A 20,000-nucleotide genomic window follows, 5' to 3' on the forward strand; every position below is an offset into this window, starting at 1 on the left:
CCGAATCAAAGGCTTTATGTTCGTGGCGTGAGCAGTAATTTCTTACTTGTACTTGGATCTGCACTTTGACTTCCACTTATAATGGCGACATCAGACAAGAGGCTGATCCAGTAACACCCCTGATCAAATCAACGACACAAAGAGAAGAGCTTTTTTGGGCTCCCAAACCAAATGAATCTAGTCTGAATTGACTCTGGAGGCAGAGCTGAATTAAGACCTGGAGCTCTTAGAAATGTTCCAATCACCCACGACACCGTTTACCAGGGTTTAAACCCTGAGGGTCACAAGTGTTGGCGGCACATCCTTTATTCCCAAGAGAAAGAGCCCGTGTGACATCGGGCCTTCATTAGCCCCGGAGCCACAACACAAAAGCCTGCTCCACAACGACCCAACTGAACGACCCTCGACCCCTGATACAATGGCAGTTGGGTGTAGTAACTGGCTGCTGATACCATCAAACTGTAAACAGTCACCCATTTCATTAAGACCGTGGGAAAACAGTGGCTTTAACAGGCAAACAACGAGTCCCCATTTTCCATCCTACTCCAGTTCCTCTAGTCAGATCAGATAACGTGAAGGTTCTATTGAGAACCTGAACACAGAACAGCACTTAGATGCTATTTTATAATCACATCACATACTCCAATGGGCTGCTTAGGAGGTTTGGCAACATTACTTACCACGCCGTTCATGAGACACCTGCACTTTAGGGGTTATGTATGCTAATCGAATGAGAAGCGGGAGACTAGTGCCATTAACGTATCGCAGGGTGACGCGAATGTAAACTGTGCTGAGGTGAAGACAGTGTCTGTGTACGCGGACCATTAGCACACAAACAGGGCTACGAGTGCGTGTGTGTGTGTGTGTACACCTTTATTAGGGCCGCGGCGTGCAAGTGCTGCCACCTCTCATGTAACAAGCATCAGAGAGGACGGCTTATTCGCGGCGCGTGCTGGCTGGGTGCTAAAGGCTAACGTTCAATAATGACCTGTTACCCTAATAACAAAGGGAGTTAAAGGACAACCTTGTCGAGTCTCCCAACAGACGGGCCAAATGGTCTTCTGGTCTTCCCTCTTACCACCACCTCCTCCTTTCTCCAAATTCCCTGCTCTTTTTCGGGAATGACAGTGCCTGTCAGCCAGACAACTGCGCATTCCATTGTTGTAATTAATTTGATTCTTGTTCTGCATGAAACCTTCCTTGTAGGATTTAATTAAGGTTTTGTTCACACGGCGGGCAGTGCCCCACCTGGCTGCTTTAAGCTTACAGTATTAAAAATGGGCCCTCTCTGGATTCCCTTGGAAGTGCTTACACATTCTGTCTCTCAGTGTGTGTGTGTGTGTGTGTGTGTGTGTGTGTGTGTGTGTGTGTGTGTGTGTGTGTGTGTGCGTGTGTGTGTGTGCGTGTGTGCGTGCGTGTGCGCGTGCGTGTGTGCGCGTGCGTGTGTGCGCGTGCGTGTGTGCGCGTGCGTATAGGAGTGTGCGAGAAAGAAAGAAAGAAAGAAAGAAGTGCCGGGGAGGGAAGATGGAGAGGAAGCGTCCCACTCAGCTCATCCTTCATCCTAGGCAGTTACTCCTCTTGTTTTATCAAGATGTTTTACCATGCCTTCAGACAAGGCTTCCAGGGAAATAATGGAGGGATCTTGGCGGTTCTGCATTAGTCACGCAGCCAGGTTGCATCCCAAATGACACCCTAGTCACATATTTAGCGCACAATGTTTTACTAAACGTTGTGCACTATATAGGGAATTGGGTGACATTTGGGAAGCCTAAACTCAGCATTTAGCTCAGCTGGGATGTAGAACTTGAGAGGCCTTCAGGCTATAGGAGACCGTAGTGCTCTTTACCTTATAGCTCTTACCCAATCTAATACAACACTTCTACCTCATAGCAGTCCAGAGTATCATAGACTGTACAGATTACTATCTGATCTGTTTCACTTCAATGTATCCCAATGGAGAAATGGACCATTAGTAATGCTAATTTAAAAACTGGACAGACCTTGGCCTACCTTTGGAGTTAGCGAGTATAAAATGGAGTACAACTTTATATACTGCACAGATACAGGGAAGGAGGAGGGCTTGGTAGGTAATGGTGAATTGCCTCCATCTATCTCTCCTCAGAGACCTCTTGTTCTCTTTCCTTCTCCCCTGCCTCCACCTGTTCTGCCCTCTCTGCTATAATTGGCACATGGCGCGTTGGATCAAAGACAAACTGCATTCAATATTTCATTAGAGCGCCGGGTGCGTGTGACTGCTCAATTTGAGGCGAGTGGCAAGCGACTCACTGTTAAACATGAGCTTGGCTAGGCGGCCCTGACGCGAACGGAGAGGCATAATCTCACACCGTTTACCATATTACTCCTCCTTAAACGGCCAAGGAGAGAGAGAGGGGAGAGGGAGGAAGACGGAGAGAGAGGGGAAGAGCATGAGAGGAGTTTAGAGAACCAGATATAGGGAGAGAAATAGATAAGGGGAGGAAGTGAGAGAACACGAGGGACAGAAAGTAGAAAGAGAAAAGTCAGATTCCACAAAAGTCACAGAGCACCACATCTTTCTCTAAGAATCCCACTCATCCCTCTAAGGGACAGTTAATAACAAACCAAACAGCATTTTCTGGAAGTCACCAAGAAAAATCTCCTTTAGAAATCCAAGCAACAAGCTCCAAATATAGAGGGGAGGGGGGGGGGATATAACTAGAATAGAAAAATATAAAATGTCATCATATCTGGGATGTACAGTGCCTTTGTAAAGTATTCAGACCCCTTTACTTTTTACACTTCTTTGTTAGGTCTTACTCTTGGTTTTTTTCTCTTATCAATCTACACAATCTTAATTGTTCTGTTAAAAAAAATGAAATATCACTTTTACATAAGTATTCAGACCCTTTACTCAGTACTTTGTTGAAGCACCTTTGGCAGCGATTACAGCCTTGAGTCTTCTTGGGTATGATGCTTCAAGCTTGGCACACCTGTATTTGGGGAGTTTCTCCCATTCTTCTCAGATCCTCTCAAGCTCTGTCAGGTTGGATGGGGAGCGTTGCTGCACAGCTATTTTCAGGTCTCTTCAGAGATGTTCTATTGGGTTCAATTCCGGGCTCTGGCTGGGCCACTCAAGGACATTGAGACTTGTCCCAAAGCCACTCCTGCATTGTCTTGGCTGTGTGCTTAGATTCTTCGTCCTGTTAGAAGGTGAACGTTTGCCACAGTCGGAGGTCAGAAATGCTCTGGAGTTCATCTTTGCCTCGATCCTGACTAGTCTCCCATTCCCTGAAAAACATCCTTGTAGCATGATGCTGCCACCACCATGATTCACCGTAGGGATGGTGCAAGGTTTCCTCCAGACTGGACGCCTAAGAGTTCAAACTTGGTTTCATCTGACCAGAGAATCTTGTTTCTCATGGTCAAAGTCTTAAGGTGTCTTTTGGCAAATTCCAAGCGGGCAGTCATCTGCCTTTTACCGAGGAATGGCTTCCGTGTGGCCACTCTACCACACGGCCTGATTGGTGGAGTGCTGCAGAGATGGTTGTCATTCTGGAAGGTTCTCCCATCTCCACAGAGGAACTCTGGAGCTCTGACAGAGTGACTATCGGGTTCTTGGTCACCTCCCTGAACAAAGCCCTTTCTCCCCCAATTGCTCAGTTTGGCCCTGCGGCCAGCTCTAGGAAGAGTCTTGGTGGTTTCAAACTTATTCCGTTTAAGAATGATGGAGGCCACTGTGTTCTTGAGGACCTTCAATGCTGCAGAAATGTTTTGGTACCCTTCCCCAGATTTGTGCCACGACATAATCCTGTCTCGGAGCTCTACGGACAATTTCTTCGATCTCATGGCTTGGTTTCTGCTCTGACTTTCACTGTCAACAGTGGGACCTTAGGTGTCGGGCTTTCCAAATCATGTCCATCAATTTAATTTACCACAGGTGGACTCAAATCAAGTTGTAGAGACATCTCATGGATGATCAATGGAAACAGGATGCACCTGACCTCAATTTCGAGTCTCATAGGAAAGAGTCTGAATACTTATGTAAATAAGTAAGTTTTTTTATTTCTAATAAATGAGCAAAAATGTATAAAACCTGTTATTTACTGTCATTATGTGTCGATTGCTGAGTTGTTTCTTCTTCATTTTAGAACAAGGCTGTAAAGTAACAAAATGTGGAAAAAGTCAAGGGGTCTGAATACTTTCCAAAGGCACTGTGTGTGTTCTCTCCCTATGGACATTTAGCAGGCTCTTATTCAAATCCAAGCCAGGGGTTCTTCTGCGGAGATTTCACCCCTCTATTGAAAACAAGCAGGTCACACTGAAGCCAGCTCACATTCCTTCATGAATGCCATCCTTTTTGTCTCTCAAATAACTGTTTCTTCCCGGAATCACATCATTTGTTGATTTGTTGATTTGTTGCGTGTTTTCAATCAAAGCAAATGAACTGAACAATCAACAGAGTTGGAAATAGTAAACCAACTGACATAGTTGACCCAAGGCATCATTCACAGAGTGCATCGCATCATTCACAGAGTGCATCGCATCATACACAGAGTGCATCGCCATCATACACAGAGTGCATAGCCATCATACACAGAGTGCATAGCATCATACACAGAGTGCATAGCATCATACACAGAGTGCATAGCATCATACACAGAGTGCATAGCATCATACACAGAGTGCATAGCATCATACACAGAGTGCATAGCATCATACACAGAGTGCATAGCATCATACACAGAGTGCATAGCATCATACACAGAGTGCATAGCATCATACACAGAGTGCATAGCATCATACACAAAGCTGCCGTCACCATCACAGTAGGCTTTTAGCACCACCGTACCAGGGTACAGATGTTGAATTTACATGGTGTCAACAGTGCCTTGCAAAAACAACTGATCTAAAACATGGAGAAGAAATGGGAAAATGAGCAGCACCGACATGACCACGGACAGAGAGGATCATGGGAGTTGACCTGTTGAGGTGGATTCTGGAACAGGGTTAGGCCAAGAGGCGAGTTGGACACAAAACTGACCCCCTCATTGTCTCACGCCTGCGCAGCTATTCTGAAAATGGGACGGGTTAGTTGGCCATTCCAATGGAGCAATGCTACTCGGGTTACAGAGAACACAGTTTCCCTCTTAGTCAATAAAGCACAAAATACTCTAGAAAGCACAATACAAGGAGAAAACGGAGTTCTCCATTTTTTATGTTTATGGACAAATATAGTAGTATCTACATCTATAGGTTTTCTAACTGTTTTATAATAGTAGTCACTGATCAAGGTCCCCTTTCAAACTACAGCATTGGCTGGAACGTGGTCACAATTTAGAAAGAAGCATTTTGCCTCATTTGAATGTCAGTTTTTCAATTAATTTAGACCAATTATATATGTTACCCATTATTTATAAATGATCTGGTCAAATTCCACTTTGATATTGGCAATTGGACTTCAAATTGGATCTTGAGGTGAGTAGATTAGCCATTAGCTTACATTAGCTGCTAGCCGTTAGCTTACATCAGCTGCTAGCCATTAGCTGCTAGATGTTAACTGCTAGCCAATGTTAGACCAATTAAGCCCCGGCTGGCAGTTTGAAAGGAGAAAAAGTCACCAAGATGTTTCATGCATGGTAAATAAAAGCGGTGGTCGCAGATCGAGAAAGCATGGCACTAAGCGTTTTCAGTCACAAAGTGGGTTACTTACAGGTAGTAAGTGTAGGAGTGATAGGTTCTTCTGCCCAGTGGGGTGGTGGTAGGATATAAGCAGTGGTGGGGGACAGGAGGGGAAATGGAATGGAAGGAAAGGAAAAGGAAAAATATTAATGTACTGGAGAAAAATATATAGAAATGAAACCCCCGCAAAAAAACACGATATGGAGTCATAAAAGTGACGTTTTTTTACAAGTACGACTGTGGGCAAGGCGGTTGCTTGGAGGTACAACATCATGCGTGGAGGGCTAGAGGGTGAGGGCAAGGTGGTTGTTTGGAGGTACAACATCATGCGTGGAGGGCTAGAGGGTGAGGGCAAGGTGGTTGTTTGGAGGTACAACATCATGCGTGGAGGGGTAGAGGGTGAGGGCAAGGTGGTTGTTTGGAGGTACAACATCATGCGTGGAGGGCTAGAGGGTGAGGGCAAGGCGGTTGTTTGGAGGTACAACATCATGCGTGGAGGGCTAGAGGGTGAGGGCAAGGCGGTTGCTTGGAGGTACAACATCATGCGTGGAGGGCTAGAGGGTGAGGGCAAGGTGGTTGCTTGGAGGTACAACATCATGCGTGGAGGGCTAGAGGGTGAGGGCAAGGCGGTTGCTTGGAGGTACAACATCATGTGTGGAGGGGTAGAGGGTGAGGGCAAGGTGGTTGCTTGGAGGTACAACATCATGCGTGGAGGGCTAGAGGGTGAGGGCAAGGTGGTTGCTTGGAGGTACACCATCATGCGTGGAGGGCTAGAGGGTGAGGGCAAGGTGGTTGCTTGGAGGTACAACATCATGCGTGGAGGGCTAGAGGGTGAGGGCAAGGTGGTTGCTTGGAGGTACAACATCATGCGTGGAGGGCTAGAGGGTGAGGGCAAGGTGGTTGCTTGGAGGTACACCATCATGCGTGGAGGGCTAGAGGGTGAGGGCAAGGTGGTTGCTTGGAGGTACAACATCATGCGTGGAGGGCTAGAGGGTGAGGGCAAGGCGGTTGCTTGGAGGTACAACATCATGTGTGGAGGGGTAGAGGGTGAGGGCAAGGTGGTTGCTTGGAGGTACAACATCATGCGTGGAGGGCTAGAGGGTGAGGGCAAGGTGGTTGCTTGGAGGTACACCATCATGCGTGGAGGGCTAGAGGGTGAGGGCAAGGTGGTTGCTTGGAGGTACAACATCATGCGTGGAGGGCTAGAGGGTGAGGGCAAGGTGGTTGCTTGGAGGTACAACATCATGCGTGGAGGGCTAGAGGGTGAGGGCAAGGTGGTTGCTTGGAGGTACACCATCATGCGTGGAGGGCTAGAGGGTGAGGGCAAGGTGGTTGCTTGGAGGTACAACATCATGTGTGGAGGGGTAGAGGGTGAGGGCAAGGTGGTTGCTTGGAGGTACAACATCATGTGTGGAGGGGTAGAGGGTGAGGGCAAGGTGGTTGCTTGGAGGTACAACATCATGCGTGGAGGGGTAGAGGGTGAGGGCAAGGTGGTTGCTTGGAGGTACAACATCATGCGTGGAGGGGTAGAGGGTGAGGGCAAGGTGGTTGCTTGGAGGTACAACATCATGCGTGGAGGGGTAGAGGGTGAGGGCAAGGTGGTTGCTTGGAGGTACAACATCATGCGTGGAGGGGTAGAGGGTGAGGGCAAGGTGGTTGCTTGGAGGTACAACATCATGCGTGGAGGGGTAGAGGGTGAGGGCCCACAGAGTTACAACATTCAGTTACAGTGGGTGTGCGGAGTGACCTGTTGATTGGCAAGTCAGGTGTGCAGGTGTTGCAGGAGAGAATTGTGGGTAACATAGTGCATTAGTGGCAGGTTGACGTTTATTGTCATGAGTCTTGCCCTGGAGGCAGAACTGAGCGATTTCCGCTAGATGGGCCAGCTGCAAAGTCAAAATTGGCAATATCTTAAAAATGTAGGAAAACAAATATTAGCTTTTTGGTTTTAATTTCAGGTTATGGTTAGGTATAAGGGTTAGCAGTATGGTTAAGGTTAGGCTTCAAATCATATTTTATGATGGCTGTGCCAGCTAGTGACCATTCTGCAGAGTTGCCTCCAGGCCACGACAATAAATGCCAGCCTGCGCCTCAGTGAAGGTGATAGGTTGTTATTGAGATGATACGTGGGCTGTAGTGTTATTGGAGAGTGGGCGAGTGCAAGAAGAGGACAGGGGAGGAAGCTCATTGGAGCGGTGTTTAGAGAGCAAGTTTATCAGGAACTGGCTGGAATAACATGTTTGTACAACAGAGGTGGCTTTAATCTTCATAAACGTATTCCTCTCCTTTCTCTTACACATGTACTGTTTGACAATCCAACAACAAACTACAACATTGGGCAGTAATAACAAAAACAACATGAATGTTGACACTAGTTATTACTCTGAGACACAAGCCTCTACATTTTCTTACACATACACTGTGTGCCCATCAAAGACACGACTAAACCGTTGCTGAAGTGGGGTTTGGTCCCTGATTCCCTGAATGACTGAAATAAAAAACAGTTAATAAATCATGAAGGTCATCATGATTTAATGAAGAGTCATTGGATTGAAATACAGAACAATAGTTATACTGACAACTGTACAGTATGAAACCACTTTACGACCCTTCAGATCAGGGGTTCAGAAATGTTTTCACTCAGGCCCCCATTCCAGCATTGGGGAACATCCTGTGCGCCCTCCCCAGTTTTATTTTAGTGCAATAAAAATACATTTTGCCATGTATAATGTGTATTCATGTGATATTTGAGTGACTCAAACATTACAACAAAATCTAGAGGCTAAAAAAACACGAGCTGACATGAGCTAGCTGATCTGGACATTTCTGTTATAAATATCTCTCTACAGTATGTAATGACTGACATGACAAGAGGAACTAATGATTCACTACCCAATTTAGAAATTGCACCTTGTGCATTCTACTATTACAACTTTCAAGCCTGCTGGTTTCCTGTTCTACCTGATAATTTATTGCACCCACCAGGTGTCCCAGGTCTAAATCAGTCCCTGATTAGATGAGGAGTAAAGTTTGAGGGCTCTAGATACTGAGAGCAGGGTAGAGCTCATACCCCAGAGACATCTGCCGAAACTCCCATTGCGCTACACCCGTGCGTGTAGAGGAAGTTTGTCTATCTGCTCAGCATCCGTTAGTCTATCTGCTCAGCATCCGTTAGTCTATCTGCTCAGCATCCGTTAGTCTATCTGCTCAGCATCCGTTAGTCTATCTGCTCAGCATCCGTTAGTCTATCTGCTCAGCATCCGTTAGTCTATCTGCTCAGCATCCGTTAGTCTATCTGCTCAGCATCCGTTAGTCTATCTGCTCAGCATCCGTTAGTCTATCTGCTGTCAGCATCCATTTGTATCTGCTTAGCCTCAGTTCCTGGGGCTGCTGTGTAGTACCTGCCCCCCCCACCTCTCCCTCTTCCCTCCCCCTCTCCCTCTTCCCCCTCTCCCTCTTCCCCCTCTTGCATTGGACTAGGGCTAATGTAAACTAGCCTGCAGCTACACAGCCACAGGCATCTCTGGCTCTTTGAAAACAAATAGTGCTTTCATACATTTTTTTCCCTCTTATCTTTGCTAGTTTTTCCTGCCACAAGATAAGCCCCTGAAATATTTTCCTATTCCCATTACCGAGGTCATTAATACAGTGGCATTTGTTTTAGTGCATGGGGGGGGGGGTATGAATATTTCAATGCATACCGTATAGCAGTGCCATTAAACAGTTTTACATGGTGCTTATCAGTGTCATGAAATAAACAATTTAGCCTTGACGTTGACGATGCAGGGGGTTTTGAAGGTGAAGGGACAATCAGAGGGAATTCATTTGATTTGGCCTTTCATGTAATTACACGATGCACACACACGTCTCCTGTTAATCTACAGGGTAACGCTGCACCTCAGGGAGCATGGAAACATTCAAACCTTCTTTCAATACACCAACTCTTGATGTGTTGACAAAGGGCTCTAATGTAGACAGCAACACATAGTATACAATTGCAGACTCTAAAAAGTTGTACACTAATTGCACACACAAATTGTCTGTACAGAAATGACACAGATCGTGGAAATAGTATTTTTAGTGGCTGCATCTGTACCATACAGGTGACAGTACAAAGACAGTTTGGGAGTCTGACCTTTTCTTCATGACCAGCACCACGCCGAGGAAGATTATGACGAAGAGGAGTATACCAGCGATGACCCCGGCGATCTTCACCGTGTGGTCCGTCTGCTTCTCCGGCTCCACCGCGTCAGGCTTCCTGGTCGCAGCCCCTGGTGGTCAAAGACAATGGGTTACAACCGTCACCGGGCGGCCATTTTTGGACCCATGTCATCATCATCATCATTAGGGTTGTCACGTCATTCACTTCTTTCTCATCAAGGACTCATGCAGGGTTAAGACAACACCCGTTACCAGTGAAGTGGTGACGATGTAAGACCTGAGGGAAAGGTTTTAAATGAGAAGGGGAATTCCTACACTGTTGTTATAGTTCATTATGACAACGCTGTCTTCAAGTCTACCGGGTGGTCTAACTCTGTGGTTAGGAGTTGGAAAACTCCAGAGCAACCTTGGAATACTGATGCCTTACTGTGTGACAGTTCATACGATGCTAAGCAGGCCTCTATCCATGTTACATTAAATTCCATGTGATGAAACTGATTTTTGACTGACGACGGTGAAGTTCACAGCTGCATGTTCTCTCTGGCTTCCACAGCTGCTCTCCACTTCAGCCGTGCTTTCCCTTTCCCTCGTCTGTCCTCCAGCCTCCCTCCTGGCATTATGTGTTTACGCACTACTTTCTTTCCCTCCATCCCTCCACCCAATCCTTATATGAAGCAGTAATATGCCCTCGCCTCAGCTCCTGCACCTGAGAGTTCCAGATAAACTCATTAACTGTCCCTTTTTACACACCCATTGTCTTCGGGCGAGACAAAGCTCGAGCACGTTGCCTCTGTTGCGTTTGGATATTCAAATCTGGGTCATGTTCTGTAGTGTGGTGAGCGGCAGCACACAAACACGAAATAAGGGGGAATACTAGGGAGCAATTTATTCCCAAAGCAGGCAGTGACGGGTGATCACACCGAGGGCCAAGACATTTCAAATCTGTTCCAATGAGATAACCAGGCCCCTCGCAGCGTCGCAGAAGAGCCACTGTTTCACTAGTACTGGGACCTTCCCCTCTGAGGAAGGGAGAGATGGAGAAGGAGAGAGAAACAAACAAGAGGAGAGAGAGAGTTGGAGAGATGAAAGGGGGAGAGCAGGACAGACCGAGGTAGAGGAGAGAGGGAGAGCCTCCTGCTCGCCAGTTTACTGTATAATGTGATGGAACGTCAACCCGCGGCCTGATGAACTATCCATTTCCTCACACTAAATGAGTTTTGGGATGAAAAATAGTCAGGACACGTCGTTCAATTCCCCCGCCTCCACCACTACTTCAATCAAAGGCCCGGCCCCCAATCTATTCCCCCGCCTCCACCACTACTTCAATCAAAGGCCCGGCCCCCAATCTATTCCCCCGCCTCCACCACTACTTCAATCAAAGGCCCGGCCCCCCAATCTATTCCCCCGCCTCCACCACTACTTCAATCAAAGGCCCGGCCCCCCAATCTATTCCCCCGCCTCCACCACTACTTCAATCAAAGGCCCGGCCCCCCAATCTATTCCCCCGCCTCCACCACTACTTCAATCAAAGGCCCGGCCCCCCAATCTATTCCCCCGCCTCCACCACTACTTCAATCAAAGGCCCGGCCCCCAATCTATTCCCCCGCCTCCACCACTACTTCAATCAAAGGCCCACTACCCCCAATCTATTCCCCCGCCTCCACCACTACTTCAATCAAAGGCCCGGCCCCCAATCTATTCCCCCGCCTCCACCACTACTTCAATCAAAGGCCCGGCCCCCCGATCTATTCCCCCCGCCTCCACCACTACTTCAATCAAAGGCCCGGCCCCCCGATCTATTCCCCCGCCTCCACCACTACTTCAATCAAAGGCCCGGCCCCCCGATCTATTCCCCCGCCTCCACCACTACTTCAATCAAAGGCCCGGCCCCCCAATCTATTCCCCCGCCTCCACCACTACTTCAATCAAAGGCCCGGCCCCCCAATCTATTCCCCCCCGCCTCCACCACTACTTCAATCAAAGGCCCGGCCCCCCAATCTATTCCCCCGCCTCCACCACTACTTCAATCAAAGGCCCGGCCCCCAATCTATTCCCCCGCCTCCACCACTACTTCAATCAAAGGCCTCCCCCAATCTATTCCCCCCCGCCTCCACCACTACTTCAATCAAAGGCCCGGCCCCCCAATCTATTCCCCCGCCTCCACCACTACTTCAATCAAAGGCCCGGCCCCCCAATCTATTCCCCCGCCTCCACCACTACTTCAATCAAAGGCCCGGCCCCCCAATCTATTCCCCCGCCTCCACCACTACTTCAATCAAAGGCCCGGCCCCCCAATCTATTCCCCCGCCTCCACCACTACTTCAATCAAAGGCCCGGCCCCCCGATCTATTCCCCCGCCTCCACCACTACTTCAATCAAAGGCCCGGCCCCCGATCTATTCCCCCGCTCCACCACTACTTCAATCAAAGGCCCGGCCCCCAATCTATTCCCCCGCCTCCACCACTACTTCAATCAAAGGCCCGGCCCCCAATCTATTCCCCCGCCTCCACCACTACTTCAATCAAAGGCCCGGCCCCCAATCTATTCCCCCGCCTCCACCACTACTTCAATCAAAGGCCCGGCCCCCCAATCTATTCCCCCGCCTCCACCACTACTTCAATCAAAGGCCCGGCCCCCCAATCTATTCCCCCCCCGCCTCCACCACTACTTCAATCAAAGGCCCGGCCCCCCAATCTATTCCCCCCGCCTCCACCACTACTTCAATCAAAGGCCCGGCCCCCATCTATTCCCCCCCCGCCACCACCAATCAATCAAAGGCCCGGCCCCCGATCTATTCCCCCCCGCCTCCACCACTACTTCAATCAAAGGCCCGGCCCCCCCAATCTATTCCCCCCCGCCTCCACCACTACTTCAATCAAAGGCCCGGCCCCCCCGATCTATTCCCCCCCGCCTCCACCACTACTTCAATCAAAGGCCCGGCCCCCCCGATCTATTCCCCCCCGCCTCCACCACTACTTCAATCAAAGGGTGACAACATCCATCACTATCGTTGTTACCGCTGTGACGGATAGGGGGGCTAACAAACGGGTGGCTTATTCCACGGTAACAATTTGTTTTACTCCGAAGGGTGAGTCTGTGTGAAGTGAAGGGAGAGAGGGTAGGCTTGGAGTACAGAGGGCCCAGGAGAGAGAGGGTAGGCTTGGAGTACAGAGGGCCCAGGAGAGAGAGGGTAGGCTTGGAGTACAGAGGGCCCAGGAGAGAGAGGGTAGGCTTGGAGTACAGAGGGCCCAGGAGAGAGAGGGTAGGCTTGGAGTACAGAGGGCCCAGGAGAGAGAGGGTAGGCTTGGAGTACAGAGTGCCCAGGAGAGAGGGTAGGCTTGGAGTACAGAGTGCCCAGGAGAGAGGGTAGGCTTGGAGTACAGAGGGCCCAGGAGAGAGAGGGTAGGCTTGGAGTACAGAGGGCCCAGGAGAGAGAGGGTAGGCTTGGAGTACAGAGGGCCCAGGAGAGAGAGGGTAGGCTTGGAGTACAGAGGGCCCAGGAGAGAGAGGGTAGGCTTGGAGTACAGAGGGCCCAGGAGAGAGAGGGTAGGCTTGGAGTACAGAGGGCCCAGGAGAGAGAGGGTAGGCTTGGAGTACAGAGGGCCCAGGAGAGAGAGGGTAGGCTTGGAGTACAGAGGGCCCAGGAGAGAGAGGGTAGGCTTGGAGTACAGAGGGCCCAGGAGAGAGAGGGTGACTCCAGGTTCCATACCAAGGTTGACCATGTCCTTGGACGATAACAATCTGTTGGGTGCTTATACTTGTCCTATTGAAACGTGTTTTTTTGCATATCCCAACTCTCCCCGAGACTCTCTGAGGGAGAGTGTCACAGTCAGGGTCAGCCATTATCAACACTGAACCTGGAGCAATTAGAGTCAAGGGCTCAGAGACAGATATTTTTCATCTTGTTGGCTCAGGTATTCAAACCCAACGACCTAACCGCTAGGCTACCTGCCGACCTTCAATGTTGAGTCCAGAGGGGGACAGACAGTCATTAGCATTGACCTACCAGGCAGCCAGTCTCTCAGTTGGTCAGTGTTGCCATATAAATGTGAATAACACTAGATATAGCTCTCTGGATCTATAACCAGAGCGCTATAGAGGGGTTTAGGTGGTGAGGAAAAGGCCTTCAAGGAAAACAGTAAGGAGGACTTCTGGCTCCTATCAGGTAAACCTTGCGGGCAAAAATACAGAAAACATTGGTTGTTCACATGTGAACAGAAGTTTCAAATATATTCCCAAGCTAAAAGACTGAACAGTCAAGGTCAGCTTGACTCCCTTGGTATCTCCAGTTTGTTCGGGAAACGTCAAAACATCTCCATCTGTTTTGGACTTTCTAACCATTTACTTTCACGCCAAGCTTTTCTACTTCAAATCCTCTCCTTGACATCTCTGTTTATGGGTCAAAGCAAACTGAATGCCCCAAGAGGCATAAAACACTGGTGCTCTTTAAGTTTAAACGGCAGATATCTCCGGCTTTGAAGAAGGGAGTGAAGCTTTCGGGCTTTCAGGGAGTCCGTTTCATGTCAAACTCAAACTATGCGAGGTGCTTTGGGGGATAGGGTGTTCCTCTGTAACTCTGTGTGGGAGGGTGTGTAAACGTCGGGGCCTGAAACACCACAAGAGCTGGTTAACACACAGCGGCCTCCACTGCGTACATTTATCATGTTCCTGGGACTGAACAGTGTAAATAAAACAAATGCTGATATTTAACGACCCCTGGAAGGTCACTCCTATCTACACGTTGTTGTCCATGTTGTATTAAAACTAGATGTTTGACTCATTTTTTAGAAAATGTAAACTGAAGTTTAACTGGTAGCAGTTGGTTTAGTTTCATAACTTAAGGGAAACCTGAAAATTGTAAGTGTCAAACTATGTTGCAAATTTGTAACACAATTTGTACTCAAGTCCAAAGTTTGAACATACATGTCTTTCCCAGCATCCACATAATGTTCCCTTTTCTTCCCCTCAAAAAATAATGTTCATTCCCCATGACCTGTAACAAGCCTACAACGCCCATGGTTAAATATTTCACTGTGTCTGACTGTGTGTGTCTGACTGTGTGTGTCTGACTGTGTGTGTCTGACTGTGTGTGTCTGACTGTGTGTGTCTGACTGTGTGTTTCTGACTGTGTGTGACTGTGTGTGTGACTGTGTGTGTGACTGTGTGTGTGTGACTGTGTGTGTGTGACTGTGTGTGTGTGACTGTGTGTGTGTGACTGTGTGTGTGTGACTGTGTGTGTGACTGTGTGTGTGTGACTGTGTGTGTCTGACTGTGTGTGTCTGACTGTGTGTGTCTGACTGTGTGTGTCTGACTGTGTGTGTCTGACTGTGTGTCTGACTGTGTGTCTGACTGTGTGTCTGACTGTGTGTCTGACTGTGTGTCTGACTGTGTGTCTGACTGTGTGTCTGACTGTGTGTCTGACTGTGTGTCTGACTGTGTGTCTGACTGTGTGTGACTGTGTGTGACAGTGTGTGACTGTGTGTGACTGTGTGTGACTGTGTGTGACTGTGTGTGACTGGGTAGAATCATTTGGCTTCTTGTGTAAACAGAAGGAGGAAAGATGTCACCTGTCCTTTGAAGCCGCGCCTGCCTGGTAAATATTTTAATGTAATTTTCTGACAGCAGGTTGAGCAGGACGGCTTTTGTCGTGCATGCCAGAGTGTGCAGCTTCTCGGTTTCATGCTCGCTGCAGAGGCCTGTAATGATCTCCCCCCCCCCCATCCCCACCCCCCACTCACAACCCCTACATCTGCCTTGAATGAAAATGAGCACATTCTATGTTTTTTCAACACAACCAGGTGTTTAAGGTACCAAATCCAATGTCATACTATCTGTAAGATATGAATAGGATAAATACTGACCGAATGGCAGGTACAAACACAAAGAGGAAGATATCTGGTGACCTAGTTAACCCTTGACCGTCTCTCAAACATGGCAGGGTACATCTTGTTAAGACTTAAAAAGAGACACACGCTACACAATGTAACAAACAGATGTTAGAAAACATTAGAATGCACAAAACAGACATACATTATGAATCATCAATCTTGACACACACACACACACACACACACACACACACACACACACACACACACACGAGGAGAGAGAGAGCTGGGAAGTTGTAGTGGTGGTCTGACCTGTTAGTTGGTTGTCGCCAGCCGCGGGGGCGATGCGTATGTAGGGAGTGGTGAGCTGTGTCACGATTATGGCAGCTAAGGCAAAATAACAAGTTGTTCCAGGCCAACATGCAGGACGTAGAGGGAGAAGGAGAAGAGGTTGAAGCCAAGAGACTCAGGCAAACAGGAAAACATCCTTAATCACACAGAGCAGAGAAACGGTAGGAGGGACAGAGATGCTTCTCTCAGGGAGGAACAGAAAGGTACATAAAGTTCACAAGCTTGGCATTGGTTTTGTAACGGTTATGTTTCCATACATTAGTAATCATCCCAGAAGCTTGAAGGTTAATGACTTGTTTGTGTTGTGTACTCGTGAACAGCAGGGAGGGAACTAACACAGGAATTTCATACAAACCTGAGGGAGCCATTCTAGAGATATGAGACTGAATATAAACATTCTGCTAGAGCCACTAAAATCCTCAATATTCAGTTCAGGCTCTCTCACTGTCATGGTTATGGCCTTCTGTATGAGCAGTTTGTCCCGCACCACAGCCCCCTCTGGGGATCTGATTGACTGCCACCGCTATGACTGGCAGGTACCCCGAGAGGTGCTGAACCTATTAGCAGATGCTACTTTAATGCGCCAACGCTCAGGTCCAATCAAATCTGATTAACCGCCATAAACTATAACGAAATCAAAAAAAAAAGAAGCATCAAAACAGTCCTTTCATAATCTATGATGGGCAAGAGGGGGATTCTAAATTCAAACATGCTTAGCGTCTGTGGCTAAAAAGGATTGGAAACAACACAGGAACTAGTGCTCATTAGCATATACCATTATAGCCCAGTCTTGGCACCGTAAGAGAGAGAGACGGCATGTAGTAAGGAAAATAGATGATCTACCATCTGTACACAGTTACATTGCTGATCGGCGGCACACTAATGCCTAGAGAACTGAGGAGGCCGCAGCTTGTAAGTACCTCCGCTGGATGCTAATATGCTAATATTTCACATTTCTGGGCCAGAGAACTCTGACCATCTGCGGCAAATCAAAACGCTTACCCTTTTCTACGATTGTTCGACATTTCTTGTGTTGGGGGGTAATGGTTTGTGAGAGGTTGAGTGTGTGCCTTTTAGCTAGCCTAGCTCAGTCATAAGGCCTACGGGCTAGTAGCACTATACACGGCATATCAAACTACAACACACTTTACAGTGAAATAGTGACTTCATTTATTTTGGTGGATATTTTGGGGTTCTCTTAGAAACAAGACAAACAATTATACTTGACTCCAAGGTCTAAGTTATTTTTTTTTTTAAGTGCAATTTAAGTGAATATTTTACCTAATTTGCTATTGTTGTTTACTTAAAAGTGACGTGAGCTTGAAATTGTCAATAGGACACAGCTCAATGCTTATGACTGTTAACACTTTACACAAGCACACACCATCAAACTGACAGAAGGAGAAAGGTGAGCGGCCAAAGAGCAAACATTCATTTTTGAAAAGCATGAGAGGCAGATTAGAAAAGCTGTGTACAGCACTATAGTCCTGTGGTCGAGCCAAAACAGTGTGTGTGTGTGTGTGTGTGTGTGTGTGTGTGTGTGTGTGTGTGTGTGTGTGTGTGTGTGTGTGTGTGAGGGGAAACACACTTCAATCAACAGTGGTAAGATTACTTTCAGCCAACAGGCACCAGTCCTACCTTTAGTGGCCACTCGTACACAATCGATTTTGGTCTCCTGCGAGGGGAGAAAAAAAGAGAGAACGAGAAAGAAAGGGAAAAAGAGAGCGAAAGAGAGGCATTAGTTCTCAAATATAATAAATAAAAACAGTCGACATATTAGCTGTCAGGGCTGTGTAGGGACCGCTGCCTCTTAAAAAGGCTTAGGTTGTCCCAATCTGATAAGACCGACTGGGCAGTAAAACATAGAAACAGAGAGAGAGAGAAAGACACAGAAGGAAACAGAGACAGAGAGAGAGAGAGATAGACAGAGAGAGAGAGAGATAGACACAGAGAGAGAGAGAGAGAGACACAGAGAGAGAGAGAGAGAGATAGACAGAGAGAGAGAGAGAGAGATAGACAGAGAGAGAGAGAGAGATAGACAGAGAGAGAGAGAGAGATAGACAGAGAGAGAGATAGACAGAGAGAGAGATAGACAGAGAGAGAGATAGACAGAGAGAGTGTCCGAGAGAGAGAGTCCGAGAGATAGACAGAGAGAGTGTCCGAGAGAGAGAGTCCGAGAGAGAGCGAGAGAGAGAGAGAGTCAGAGAGAGAGAGAGAGAGAAAAAGAGAGTCCGAGAGAGAGAGAGAGAGTCCGAGAGAGAGAGAGAGTCCGAGAGAGAGCGAGAGAGAGAGAGAGTCCGAGAGAGAGCGAGAGAGAGAGAGAGAGTCAGAGAGAGAGAGAGAGAGAGTCGAGAGAGAGAGAGAGAGAGAGAGAGAGTCCGAGAGAGAGAGAGAGTCCGAGAGAGAGAGAGAGAGAGAGAGAGAGAGAGTCCGAGAGAGAGAGAGAGAGAGAGAGAGAGTCCGAGAGAGAGAGAGAGTCCGAGAGAGAGAGAGAGAGAGAGAGAGAGTCCGAGAGAGAGAGAGAGAGAGAGAGAGAGAGTCCGAGAGAGAGAGAGAGAGTCCAGAGAGAGAGAGAGAGAGAGAGAGTCCGAGAGAGAGAGAGAGAGAGAGTCCGAGAGAGAGAGAGAGAGAGAGAGAGAGAGTCCGAGAGAGAGAGAGAGAGAGAGAGAGTCCGAGAGAGAGAGAGAGAGAGTCCGAGAGAGAGAGAGAGAGAGAGTCCGAGAGAGTCCGAGAGAGAGAGTCCGAGAGAGAGAGAGAGAGAGTCCGAGAGAGTCCGAGAGAGAGAGAGAGAGAGAGAGAGTCCGAGAGAGAGAGAGAGAGAGAGTCCGAGAGAGAGAGAGAGAGAGAGTCCGAGAGAGAGAGAGAGAGAGAGAGTCCGAGAGAGAGAGAGAGAGAGTCCGAGAGAGAGAGAGAGAGAGAGTCCGAGAGAGAGAGAGAGAGAGAGTCCGAGAGAGAGAGAGAGAGAGAGAGTCCGAGAGAGAGAGAGAGAGAGAGTCCGAGAGAGAGAGAGAGAGAGAGAGTCCGAGAGAGAGAGAGAGAGAGAGAGAGTCCGAGAGAGAGAGAGAGAGAGTCCGAGAGAGAGAGAGAGAGAGAGAGAGTCCGAGAGAGAGAGAGAGAGAGAGAGAGAGAGAGAGAGAGAGAGAGAGAGAGAGAGAGTCCGAGAGAGAGAGAGAGAGAGAGTCCGGAGAGAGAGAGAGAGAGAGAGTCCGAGAGAGAGAGAGAGAGAGTCCAGAGAGAGAGAGAGAGAGAGTCCGAGAGAGAGAGAGAGAGAGAGAGTCCGAGAGAGAGAGAGAGAGAGTCCGAGAGAGTCCGAGAGAGAGAGTCCGAGAGAGAGAGAGAGAGAGTCCGAGAGAGTCCGAGAGAGAGAGAGAGAGAGAGAGAGAGTCCGAGAGAGAGAGAGAGAGAGAGTCCGAGAGAGAGAGAGAGAGAGAGTCCGAGAGAGAGAGAGAGAGAGAGAGTCCGAGAGAGAGAGAGAGAGAGTCCGAGAGAGAGAGAGAGAGAGTCCGAGAGAGAGAGAGAGAGAGAGTCCGAGAGAGAGAGAGAGAGAGAGAGTCCGAGAGAGAGAGAGAGAGAGAGAGTCCGAGAGAGAGAGAGAGAGAGAGTCCGAGAGAGAGAGAGAGAGAGAGTCCGAGAGAGAGAGAGAGAGAGAGAGAGAGAGAGAGAGAGTCCGAGAGAGAGTCCGAGAGAGAGAGAGAGAGAGAGTCCGAGAGAGTCCGAGAGAGAGAGAGAGAGAGAGAGTCCGAGAGAGAGAGAGAGAGTCCGAGAGAGAGAGAGAGAGAGAGAGTCCGAGAGAGTCCGAGAGAGAGAGAGAGAGAGAGAGTCCGAGAGAGAGAGAGAGACAGTCCGAGAGAGAGAGAGAGTCCGAGAGAGAGAGTCCGAGAGAGAGAGAGAGAGAGTCCGAGAGAGAGAGAGAGAGAGAGAGTCCGAGAGAGAGAGAGAGAGACAGAGAGAGAGAGAGAGAGAGAGAGACAGTCCGAGAGAGAGAGAGAGAGAGAGAGACAG

The 20,000-nt window shown here is 48.4% G+C and overlaps 1 protein-coding gene across 9 annotated transcripts in view; it reads right to left on the reverse strand.

Moving 5' to 3' along the window:
• The window catches only part of LOC118397907 (receptor-type tyrosine-protein phosphatase mu-like), a 344,875-nt gene that overhangs the window by 87,043 nt on the left and 237,832 nt on the right, over positions 1 to 20,000 (reverse strand). For 4 of the 9 annotated variants that reach the window (XM_052483784.1, XM_052483782.1, XM_052483781.1 and 1 more), the window contains exons 13-16: positions 17,637 to 17,673; positions 15,960 to 16,034; positions 9,794 to 9,929; positions 5,690 to 5,719 (exon numbers count right to left, since the gene is read on the reverse strand). In XM_052483784.1, coding sequence (XP_052339744.1) covers positions 5,690 to 5,719; positions 9,794 to 9,929; positions 15,960 to 16,034; positions 17,637 to 17,673 — 278 coding nt within the window. The remainder of the gene's footprint in view (positions 1 to 5,689; positions 5,720 to 9,793; positions 9,930 to 15,959; positions 16,035 to 17,636; positions 17,674 to 20,000) is intronic. The other 5 variants (XM_052483789.1, XM_052483785.1, XM_052483787.1 and 2 more) reach the window with 3 other exon arrangements.

Source organism: Oncorhynchus keta, chromosome 28 (genome assembly GCF_023373465.1).
Source record: "Oncorhynchus keta strain PuntledgeMale-10-30-2019 chromosome 28, Oket_V2, whole genome shotgun sequence".
NCBI classification, from domain to species: Eukaryota; Metazoa; Chordata; class Actinopteri; order Salmoniformes; family Salmonidae; genus Oncorhynchus; species Oncorhynchus keta.